Consider the following 12,406-nt stretch of genomic DNA (forward strand, 5'->3'; position numbering starts at 1 on the left):
TAAGGTGCCAACTACATAAATGCAGTCTGGTGCAGATGATATTGCATGGTTGAGGCAAGAGGTATACATAACGATTGCACTGTATTCAAGCACAGTCAGGCTTAGTCATTGTTATTTTAGTAACTTGTCAATATAAAAGAAAAAACAAAGGTATCAAAGAATTATGAATTTACACTTTTTTCAGTCTGTTTTAAAAACATAAGAGGGATTTCATTTTGTGAATGTTTACTCCTAAGTATACATCGATATGTGGACTTTAGTATGTACTTAGTTGAAACAGAAACAAAATAATACACATAAAACTTACAGAGGAATTACATATTGCCAAACTGGTTGAGGAAACAATGTCCTCCATTTCAGGTTAATTTTAGAAATCGTTACAAATGAAACATATACTATTGTCAACCAGTTTCATTTACCATCCCTACCTATATCCTCTGGAATGTATCATTTTCTTCCATGAGAGCTCTGAATCAGCTGGCTGATGGATTCTCATTTTCACCAGGAGGATGCATGACAAACTTAAGGACCATAATACACTGCTATTACAACCTATTCTAATATCCCAGAGGAATTCTGATTTGAAAATCCTGCCTGGTTTCTCCTCTCTGGTTAAAAACGTGCTGAATTTGGGAAATGCACACAGGAAATCTAAAATTAAATCCTTTCCATCAGCTGCCAATACTATAATAATGAAGACCAGAGATTTCTACTGACTTTAATAGTTATTTTTCTATGATCTGAAAAAGCCTCTTCAGTGTAAATCCATTACAAAGTCTAACAGTGCTGATATTTCTGAGTGCCTCAACCACTATCTATTATAAAAACTCACCAATTACCTGAAATTATGTGCATTAATGTGTGCAACAGAGTGCTGTTAATAGAAAAGGGGAAAATGTTTAGTTTGATTTTGAGATTAGGATCATACACACTGGTGGAAAAGTCTCATACAGATTGCAGTGTGTAATTTGCTGTTTTATAGTTAGGAGCAGTATCACAGATGTTTACTGAAATGTTTTTATTTATTTGTTGTAGGTAATTTAAAAAATACGAGGAATATATATATATTTGTACAGATATATTACATAGTGAAATAAGAGAGGGATTGTAGCATGCATTCTCTTCTTCCATGCTGCTTCTAGATTCCACTAGTATTACAGCATCATCACTAAGTAACACTAACAATAATGAATGTATATTTAAGCTGTAGCTATATCACAGTCCCTCAATATACCTTTTTTGTTTGCAAACTCAGAGCACTGTGTACAGGTTTTTCATGTTTGTCCTATTTTCCTCCCAGTTGTATCACTGAAAAGGAAAAGAAGTAAAGATGAAAGTTTTTTTTCCTATAGTTTGATGCTCACAGTTGACATTCCATTTTTCTGGGATCAAGGTGACTCTTGTCTTCATGTTTAGCACTTGCTTGATTGCTTCTCAAATAATCACAGCCACAGACAATCAAAGTACTTGATTCTGTTAATATTAAAGCTATCTTGAATATTTTTTTTAATTGCACTGATTTTAGATTCATTACTCCTGAAGATACAACTTGGTTTGATAAAACCATTAATAAAGTAATTGAAGAATATGTGGATGCGAACTTAACACAAGTTCTCCAAGTTGAACCATATTTTGTAGACTTTTTACGGGATGTACCCGAACCAACTGGTGATGAACCAGAAGATTTTGTGTTTGAAGCACCAAAAATTTATGAGGAGGTATTTAATTTTACACTTAAAATGCTAATAACTGATTTTTTTTCCCCTTTAGTTAAGTGTGTTACATTGCTGAAGTCATATAATACAGAAAGTTATATTGAATACATACCACATTATTTGTGAAGCCATATCTAAATTGTTTCTGGTTATTATGCAACAAGTAATTTTAATTATGTTAAAGTTAATAATGCCATATTAATGTTGTTTAGTTATTCCTATTTTCCCTGCTTCCCCCCCCCATTAGCAGAAAATTTCTGCTTAAGCACAGTTATGATCGCTGTAGTGAATTAACAGGAAAATCTGATTACACATGGCCAGTGCATGAGCTCAAGTTTATATAAAAATGTTAGTGTAGTTTTACATTCTGAAGGGCATTGTTAGTACTGTTACTGAATTATGTGTTTATTTATTTTCAGGTTCCAAGCTTTGAGTTTCTTTGTGAAAAGTTGCAAATGTACCAGAGGCAGTACAATGAATACATTAGAGGATCATTTCTTGATTTGGTTTTTTTTAAGGATGCAATGACACATATTATTAAGGTTGGGGGTTTATTACTTCTTTATTTGCTTCATTGTTGTAAGACTCTTACTGATTTGGGCAAGCTATTGGAGGGCACATTCTGAAAATCTATTCTTATCCCTAAACATACCATCATTGCTTAGTCATTTTCAAGAACTAGGAAAGAGCTACATGCATTTTACCTGTGTGCATGTTTTTGTAATAAATACCTGATTTTATATATTTGTTTAAGCTTTTGTGTATTCAGAGATATGAAGATTTTCCTAGAGGAGGTCATAAGGAGGTACTTTTAAATTTTGTATATAGGATGTTTTTTTAATCCTTTAAAACACAGAGAACACTTCAAAGGTATCTGTACATGACAAATGACTGAAACAATCTGATTGGATGAGAGACATGAAAAGAATACAAATCAGAGCTGCAGAAGAATCAGTGTGTAAGGCAGAGGAAAGTCTTAATTTACAATCAGTTGAACTACTGTTCAGAAAGGAAGATATAAGGGAAAAATTTATCTCAAGTCAGATTCTGATTGGTGGTGGGGAAGGAAAAGGCTAAACATGAGATTTATTCAAAGCACTGTGCCTGAAGTTTAAGAAGTTGTGTTAGTTCTCTCAGGAACTTGATGATCTGTTTACTGAAGCCACAATGAAACCAAACCAGGTTTGGTTCTTCTCTACCTGACCTATAGTGAAACAAATCATTTTGTTTGCTTTTGCATTTAAACAGAAGGAAATAATTTTATTTTAAAATACAGTTTGTGTGATGCTAGGTGAATTTCACTATGTGAATTTCACAAGACCTTCCGTGTCTCTGACATTCCATTTTCATTGGCAAGTTTTAAGCAAAATACATGGGATATGCACTTTGGTAGCAGACAGGAGCCCTGATGCCACTTGGTGACAGTAAATTTAGACACCCTCATAATTTCAGTTTTAGACTTCTATTTTAATGTAGTTGTCTTGGTAGGCTCAGAAGGAGATGTGCATAAACCCAAAATTTCTTTAAAGGGAAATATGAATGGAATTGAAAAACTTGATGTAGATGCCAATCTTGTGTGTTCTCTACATAATTTACATGAGGAGCAAAACGAACTGTAGCATCTTAACAGTAATAGTGCACTAATATATAATCAACTCAAGGAAGATATGTATATAAATATACATGTACAAAAGAACATGTATAAAAAAAATAGCATAGCAAGCTTGTAATCCAGATTCTGTATCGTGGAGACTTGTTAAGACAACTATCTCAAAGGAAACACTGAATGTAGATAAAATAGAAGATAACACTAAATGATAGTGCCCAAGTCTTTCAGACTCCTAAAATTAGGAATGTAGTATGTTTATTCTTCTAGCTAAAGTTTCCTGATATTTTAAAACACATTGAGGATGATACCTTCAACATAAACTGGAGCTCAAAATGGCTCTTTATATATTTAAATCCTATATATGATTATAATCATCCTATATTCTTACATGCAGCTTTTTCACTGGCTAAACTATATTTCCAAAGAATGTACAAGTGTTCTTTTGAGAGGAAAAATTTTCTGCAAGTATCATTTTGATACTCTAGTAAATAGGGTATAACAGATTGTGAATTTTCCTGATTTATGTTTTAATTTACATTTTTAAATTAGATTTTCTTCATTTTTTTTCCTGTATAGATTTCCCGAATAATTCGGACACCATATGGAAATGCATTACTTGTAGGAGTTGGTGGTTCTGGAAAACAAAGTCTTTCAAGGCTGGCCTCCTTTATTGCTGGCTATAAAATATTTCAGATCACTTTAACAAGGTAAGAAATGCAAGAAATATACAAGTCAAATTTATGCTATTACTTTCTTTTTGTAAACATCTTAACCTTATGTTTTCAACAGTCTTTTGTTTATGTTTTTTTTTAACTTATTTTGTCATCATTTTAAAATGAGGAAGATGATAAATTCTTATCTGCTTTGTATACAATGTAAGATTCCTTGAGCTGAAAAGCTGGACCATGTGTTAGCTAGTCTTCAATCAAAATATGTATGTTTATAAAGGATGCTTTCAGTATCATTTATAAAACACTATAATCTGAAAATAACAGTATTCTGAATTGGTCTGAATTAACAGGGATTGTTTCCTTTTCGTCCTAGGTCCTATAATGTAAGCAATCTCTCAGATGATTTAAAATTGTTGTATAGAACAGCTGGGGGAGAAGGGCAAGGCATCACTTTTATTTTCACTGATAATGAAATAAAAGAGGAGTCCTTTCTGGAATACATAAACAATCTGCTGTCTTCAGGCGAGGTAAGGGTCTCAGCGTGACAGGCAGTGTATTTTAGAAGCAGAAAACTGCAGAATTTGCTCCCACTGTTTTTTTTTTTTTCTATTTCTATTAATTTAGGTAATAAAATTGATTGTAGAATCAATAACAATTAACTCTAAAGTATGTCAGCTTTTAAAATAAGGAGTACTCTTGGTAGGAAGTTCCTTTATACCTCTATTTCAGTGTAAGCCAGGAAAAGATATATAGCTGTCATGGAAAGTTCCATAGCTTTTATTAAATGAAGATTTGTTGGCCAGTCAAGATCTTTATTCTTTTGAGACAGACTTCCTCATCTTTATCAGATTTAGATAAATCTAAATAAGGGATGAATTTGTTTTTGAATCTGTTTAAATGGCTTATATGCAGACAGATAAAGATATAAACAGAAAAATATGTATAAACTCTATAATAATTACATCCATAATTTATTTTCTTAATTTTATAAAAAGATTTCTAATTTATTTGCTCGGGATGAATTGGATGAAATCACCCAAGGATTAATAGCTGTGATGAAAAAAGAGATGCCTCGGTGTCCTCCTACCTTTGATAATCTTTATGAATACTTTTTATCTCGGGCAAAGAAGAACTTGCATGTTGTACTCTGCTTTTCTCCAGTAAGTTTTTACTTCATACCTATCTTCATTACTTCCATTAGCAAACTTTTTTATAAGGTATGACAGAGTTATTCAAGCTTTACATTTTTATGGAGACTTAAACATGCATTAAAAGATTACTGAAGTCTGGAATTGATGACATCATCAAAATAATGGTACAGTTAAAATCAAAATTCTTAAAAATTAAATCATCCTTACATGCTGATTTATTTCTTTTCCTTTTGGCATAATCTTTCCTAATACAAATCAATGAATATATCTGTGTGAAACTCTTGCTCATTACTTGAAAAACAAGAATTTAATGGATATCAAAATGAGTTAACTGAAGTTTTAAAACACTAAGAAATATTTATATTTGTTATGGACTTCTTTCTTCAAATTATGTATTTAACAAAATTCATAAAATTAAAAAACGGGCAAGTGTTCTAAGCAGAAAATTATCAGGAAAAAATTCCCTAATTATTTATATGAATAAACATCTTGATCGACCTAATTAAGTATTGTATCCTAAACTAACAGTGTTATTTTTTTTTTAGGTTGGTGAGAAGTTCCGTGCTCGTTCTTTGAAGTTTCCTGGTCTCATATCAGGGTGCACCATGGACTGGTTCAGTCGATGGCCCAAAGAAGCTCTTGTAGCTGTAGCCAGTTATTTTCTCTCAGAATTTAATATGGTCTGTTCTGCATCAGTTAAAACACAAACAGTGGAAACTATGGGTCTCTTTCATGATATAGTTTCAGAAAGCTGTGAGAATTATTTCCAAAGGTAAATTTTATACAAATGCTATCATATCAGAATTGTTGCTATTGATTGCATTTTTAACTCATTGTGTTATGTAAATAAAAAAGGTGTATTTTGAGGCTAATACAAAAATAAATCTGCTATACCAATATATGCAAAAGCCATGAAAAATAATTACTGTTCTGTAGCAAATTCAGCATCCTCTTTACTACTATTCAATGATCTTTAATGTTGCTTATGTGGATTAAGAAAAAGTAGTTGGAAATCAGAGCTTGCATCCTGAAGAAATTAGATTTTGACTGAACTAAAGACTTGATTTATATAATTTTCTGTTTCATTGGAAGCAGTCAAATAGTAGTGCATATCAAAGATATGTACTGTGTTTATGTTGCCAATGTAATATGTTTCAGCTATCGAAGAAGAGCTTATGTGACACCTAAATCATATCTCTCTTTCATCAATGGCTACAAAGAAGTTTACACTGAAAAGTTAGAGAGTATTAATGAACAAGCTGAACGTATGCAAATTGGTAAGCAATATACAGATGAATCTATATTTCCATGTATGGTCTGAAATGATCTGTGTTTTTAATATTAGACTTCAGGTTCAGTGATCACTTAAAATCAGTTCTGCTGGATCATGGTCCAAAACTGATAATGTATGAGGAACATTTCCAAGCACTCCAGCTCTGATCAACTCATAATAATTGTCTTAAAGAAATGCCTCAAAGAATTCACTAGCTATAGCATTATATTAAACTTTAATATTTCCAATTTAGCATTTGTGATGGAAAATAGGACCTGAAAATGGCCAGAGAGTGCATGTGATTTACTAGTGTAGAGGCAGCTGTAAACACAGTTACTAATTTCACATATAGATTTTCCTAGACTCCCACTTTATTGTGAATTCCTTAGTATTCAAAATAAAATGGTTGTGTACAGGTGTCCATGCACATGTACATTTTCTACTGCAGCATCCTACATCATTGATGGTCATGTTTGTCTTCTTATGGGCAATATTTATGCCAGTCAGAGAATGCACTGAATAGTTTCATTTGCACAGAAAAGGTGTATTTCAAAACAACAAAAATATTGGTCATCCCTGACTCCATATGTGCTCTACTGTTTATTGCATCCTAAGGAACTTTCTCAGAAAGTTTGTTTTGAGTTATTTAGTTACTGTCTCATACAAACATACTTTATTCCTTGGTCTTTTATCAATTCATGTCAAAATATTTAGAAAGTTAAAATTATTAACTTTGAAAGTTGTTTCAGTTTGTTGGGATATTATCCTGATACAGGATTTAAATTTTATGTTATTAAACTCAGCTGATATAATGTCAATCTTGTCATCTCCTTGTTGATGTATTTTTCCCTGTGTAATGTCTGGGCCATTTCAAGATGCTTGTAAAGCAGCAAAATTGTAAGAAATACCTTAGTCAATATTGATTTCTTGAGCACACTGAAAGTGTGTTTGTCAGCATCATGGTATCTGTATGAGCAACATGTTTTGGAAGAAGTAATTTCTTTCCTGCTTTGTCACTTTGAGTGAAAAATCTTGTAAGAGAAATGAGGAAAAAACTGAGTTGCAATGGCAATTACAATTCTTTCTCAATGTCTATCACCTTGTGTCTTCTCTCAGAATGCGTCTGGAGAATCCTTGATAGAGCACCACATGAATAGATAATGTATTTTCATGTACAGCTGTGGTTCTACAAGACCTTAGTTCATATTTGACAAAATGTCAAATGTCACCCATTTAAGCAACTTGGTGTTTCATCTCCTGCTAATTAAAAGTGATAGAAATTGCATCCAGGAGGTGCTAAGAGTACTGCGGTTTAGTATTTTTAAAAAGATTGTTTGCAATTTTTTTTAATTCTCTATTTTTCTGCAGTAATTATTCAGACAGATTACAAACCATATTGACAAGAGATAAAGATTACTTCAATTCCCTCTGTAGGATTAAAATATATGGTGACTTTTAAACTTGCTTTAGACAAGTTGTAGTTGAAATCAATAAAGTTCTTATATGGAGTTCTACATATTCCTCTGAGAAAGACTATTCCTGTTTCTAATGTCCACATTAGACATTTGTCTATGACTACAGGTTCTAAATAAAAACAATTGCCTTCTGGCGTGGTACTGTTGCTCTGTGGCTAGCTGCTGGCATGGTGTGTTCTCGCGATTGGAAGTAAGCAGGGAACCTGAAAAAGCTGTAAAGGTTCCTTTGTTTACAAAAGAAAATCTTCAGTTCTTCTGTTATGCGTATTCCCATTCTTTGTCCATCTTTATTCTCGGTCTAGGATTGTATCAGGCAGAGCTAATGCAACAAAGAGTATTATTTTCCCTTTCATAGTTCTATTTCAGAACGTTTTTTGACAGTGAAATGAAGTAACAACCATTTTGGAAATTGCTGTCAGAAGAGTTGGGAGGTGAGAGTAGCATGTTAGTCTGTATGCACCTCTATCTCTCAGAGTATTTTAGGAAATGGCATGAATTTAGGAAAAGGAAACATTCTAGAATATCTGTCTTGTCATGCAGAATGGCTATAGCCTGATTACAAGGTAGCTGTGGCAGAATAAAAAATATGCTGGGAGAGAGATTTTCCATGTGAAATGTGGTAACAGAAAAGAATAGAAACATCACAGAGAAACATTGCATGTCAAACATATAACCAAATCTATAACTGCAAGTGTGCTCTGACTCTAGCTCTTAGGGAGAAGGGGACATAAGGGGAATGCTCCAGCAAGTTGTAAGATTTAAAGGTTCAGTGATGAAGAAGAGAGGGGAGACTAGATAGGCTGTAGTGTGCAAAAAGCTTGGAAGTAGCCAAAAAACTATACTCAAATCTGTGAGGAGAGGGCAAAAAACTGCATGAATGCCTGGGAAAGACTGAATATGTAGTGACTATAGACAGGGCAAATCCATCTCTTTCTGGTCAGCTGTTAATATAAAGATGAACAGCCCCTACAGGTGGTTGCTTTAACACATATAAGCTATGATGGCACTGGCCCTTAGCCAGTGCTTTTAAATGCTTTTCTGCACTCTTTGTTACTAAAGCCAAGAGAAGGTAAGCTCAATATGCAGGGATTGGAGATTGTAATCTTCCTGTGACCCTTAGGTCCACTTTTGGTGACTCCATTTCTTCCTAGAAAGTACCCTCTTTTGGCAGGCACTAATATATCATAATATTTATGTTATTTTCTCATGCAATGATACTAATACAACATCAGTCTGGTTTTCTGATTGTCCTGTGACTTTATGGCACAATGTATCTCTGACACACCATGCCACCCAACCCTTTTTCCCCTTTCTTCTCCCTCCCAAGAATCTATACAATAAGATACTATTCAGCTATGCACTTTTAGATACTGTTTACAGACAGCTATAACAAACTAAAGCTAAGAAATGTGGATTTCTTTTTATGAAGAATCAAGCTTGTTTATAATAAATTTGTACCTTGTGAATTCATCTATATCCATGAAATCATGAAATGAGAATAGTAGACACAATCATGATAGTATGACTTGCTTACAACTCCTTTCTCTCCTTTGCACAAACTTAAATGAAACTATAAAGTAGAAAACATTTTTGATCTAGACCTATGTTTTAATTATCTAACTAGGAAAAAAATTAGTTTACATTTCTCTAAATTATATATTTTACTTTAAATAGGTTTGTCTAAGCTGATGGAAGCCAGTGAATCCGTTGCTGAACTCTCTAAGAAGCTGGCTGTTAAGGAGAAGGAATTGGCTTTGGCATCTGTTAGGGCAGATAAAGTAAGTACTTGAGTGTTAAATAGCAAAAGGCAGCAGATAGCACCAGGATATACAGTGCACGTATGTGCACCATGATCTAAACCCTTGATCTAAAACCATCCTCTCTCTCTAGCATGTTGATTCAGCATTCACTTCTGAAAGTGAGCCATATTAAGACTGCAATAGAAGTCAAGTCCCTTCCTTGTTCTCCTTGTGCTTCTTACCTGAGGGACTGCCTCCATTCTTCAAGACCTTTAATCTTTTAAAAGAGACAATTACAAGAAAGGGTTGAAACTATATTTATTTCAGCAGGACAGCAGATATACTGGTAGAGTTTACTTTGTTTAACGTATAATAATAATTGGAATAATTCTGTGGCAATCATTCACATAGCCTATCAGTTGTCAACTTTTTCAATAGGGTACTAGTTATGAGTGACCAAAAGCGGAAGTATTGTGATAGGAGTAGAAGGAAAATAATAGCAGAACAGATATTTATTTAAATCGTATGTACTATTATCCATAGTCTATGTATTTCTTCACCTTAATAATAGAATCATAGAATTGTAAGGGTTGGAAGGGACCTCAAGGATCATCTGGTTCCAACCTCCCTGCTATACTCAGGGACACCTCACATTAGATCAATTTGCCCAGATCCACATCCAGCCTGGCCTTAGAAACCTCCAGGGATGGAGCTTCTACCACCTCCCTGGGCAACCTGTTCCAGTGTCTCACTACCCTCATGATGAAGAATTTCTTCCTAATGTCCAATCTGAACCTACCCATTTCTGTTTTTTTTCCATTCCCCCTAGTCCTTTCACTACCTGACACCCTAGAAAGTCCCTCCCCAACTTTCTTGTAGGCCCCCTTAAGATACTGGAAGGCCACAATAAGGTCTCCTCAGAGCCTTCTCTTCTCCAGACTGAACAGTCCCAACTGTTTCAGTCTGTCATCATAGAAGAGGTGCTCTTAGAAATCAGAATTGGATTTCACAGACAAAAATGGACAGAATTGCAGATTTTACCTGTCCTTTTTTGCTCAAATACGTTTGAGAGCGCTATTTCTGTTCTTACGAATGTATAGAATGTCAGCCTTGACTCTATAGCTGAGTCCAAAAACATTCTGACACCGTGTGTCACACATGCGCAAGAGAATTAAAAATATATGTACTGAATAACCAGACACAAATGGATAACTAATTAAAAGTGAGACTTTTTAGACTAAAGGAGTAAAAGAGAGGCTGACCATTGGTGCAGATGGTATGTCATTCTTGCAGATTTTTGTTAGCGATAGCATTTTTACTTTTATCTGCAGAATTACAGTTAAAAATGGAATAATGATTGTATTTTTAAAGTATAGTTTAAGTAGGCTAATAGTTGTATAATGCTATATTAGGCATTATGTATATATTATATATAAATATAACACATTATATAGTAATTTTATATTTGTATATTCATATTAGAGTTATCTTTGTCTTTTTCTGCATAATACCCTTTTACATATCTGTTTTCTCTTGTGTTTGGTATCTTAATTACTTATTCCACCATTTTGATTTAAACATTTTGTGTTTATTATCAATTCCAGGTACTAGCAGAAGTCACAGAAAGTGCTGAAGCTGCAGCTATAGTAAAAAATGAAGTCCAAGGTGTGAAAGATAAAGCTCAAAAAATCGTAGATGAAATTGATTTGGAAAAAGTGAAAGCAGAGAGTAAACTGGAAGCAGCTAAACCAGCACTAGAAGAAGCAGAAGCTGCACTAAATGTGAATAAAATTCTTACATTTTTATTGGTTTAGTACTATTTGAATCACCCCTGAAAGAAAGACTAGAGCCACCAGTTGTCACTTGGTTTTGACTCCTGTCACCAGCTCTTCCCAGTTAGTGGTCATTTCTCTGGTGAATATTTATGGAGGTCACATTTAGCCTTAGATGCATGAAGATTATTTTACCACATTTTTTCTGTTTCCACCCTAATACTTATCATTGTGAAGGCGTAAATCTTTCCAAAAGTTACAGATAGCTTTAGAATATCTGTTATTCTGTATTCAAGACAATACTTCTTGTGCTAAAAGTATGTTTTTTGTGCATACATCACTAGTTGTATATATCTTTTAGGATTAATGAAAGGCTGTCTCTTCCTTCACCAAAAAACATGCATTTATCTTGGACATAAACTGAAAATGCAGGAGATTCAGAGTGATTAGAATCACGATTAAAAAATTTGGAGGCGTTGCTCTACTACATAATTTCATGATTCTTCTCTGAACAATTAAAAATAGAGAAATCTAGGATCAGAAGTCATTGATGAATTATCTTTTTAAGGCTTTCTATTACAATTACCGGTATTTGTGTGAATAAAAAAGTTGAGTGAAAAAAGCCAGAAAAGGAGCATTTTTGCTCTTACACTTGTATTTCGATAATGAGATAAGTGAAATTCCTAAAATGGTCACAAAGTTACTTTATAAAATATGTGGGCTCAAACATGATCTTGTGGTTTCTGTATCTGTATCACCTGCTTCTATACAGATAATGGTATGCATGTATTTTATAAACAAATAAATATGTTAGTTTTGAACTATGCAATCATTAATTATTTTTATATTGGTTATTAAACTAAGCAAAGTGTCAGGGATGCTACTAGAAAATGAGGTAAACCCCCCAGTATTTCATACTTAAATAACTTTAAACCCAACAAAAAAATAACCAAATCCATCTCAGAATAAATAATGTCACTCTGAGAAATTAAAAATACTAA

At 33.5% G+C, this 12,406-nt stretch overlaps 1 protein-coding gene across 1 annotated transcript in view; it reads left to right on the forward strand.

Moving 5' to 3' along the window:
* The window catches only part of DNAH8 (dynein axonemal heavy chain 8), a 147,888-nt gene that overhangs the window by 98,550 nt on the left and 36,932 nt on the right, over window positions 1-12,406 (forward strand). Inside the window, exons 59-67 of the mRNA XM_054397009.1 lie at window positions 1,526-1,718; window positions 2,135-2,257; window positions 3,901-4,031; window positions 4,369-4,522; window positions 4,991-5,155; window positions 5,692-5,918; window positions 6,305-6,423; window positions 9,569-9,672; window positions 11,238-11,414. Of these exons, the coding sequence (XP_054252984.1) occupies window positions 1,526-1,718; window positions 2,135-2,257; window positions 3,901-4,031; window positions 4,369-4,522; window positions 4,991-5,155; window positions 5,692-5,918; window positions 6,305-6,423; window positions 9,569-9,672; window positions 11,238-11,414 (1,393 nt within the window). The remainder of the gene's footprint in view (window positions 1-1,525; window positions 1,719-2,134; window positions 2,258-3,900; window positions 4,032-4,368; window positions 4,523-4,990; window positions 5,156-5,691; window positions 5,919-6,304; window positions 6,424-9,568; window positions 9,673-11,237; window positions 11,415-12,406) is intronic.

This window comes from Indicator indicator, chromosome 2, assembly GCF_027791375.1.
Source record: "Indicator indicator isolate 239-I01 chromosome 2, UM_Iind_1.1, whole genome shotgun sequence".
Lineage (NCBI taxonomy): Eukaryota > Metazoa > Chordata > Aves > Piciformes > Indicatoridae > Indicator > Indicator indicator.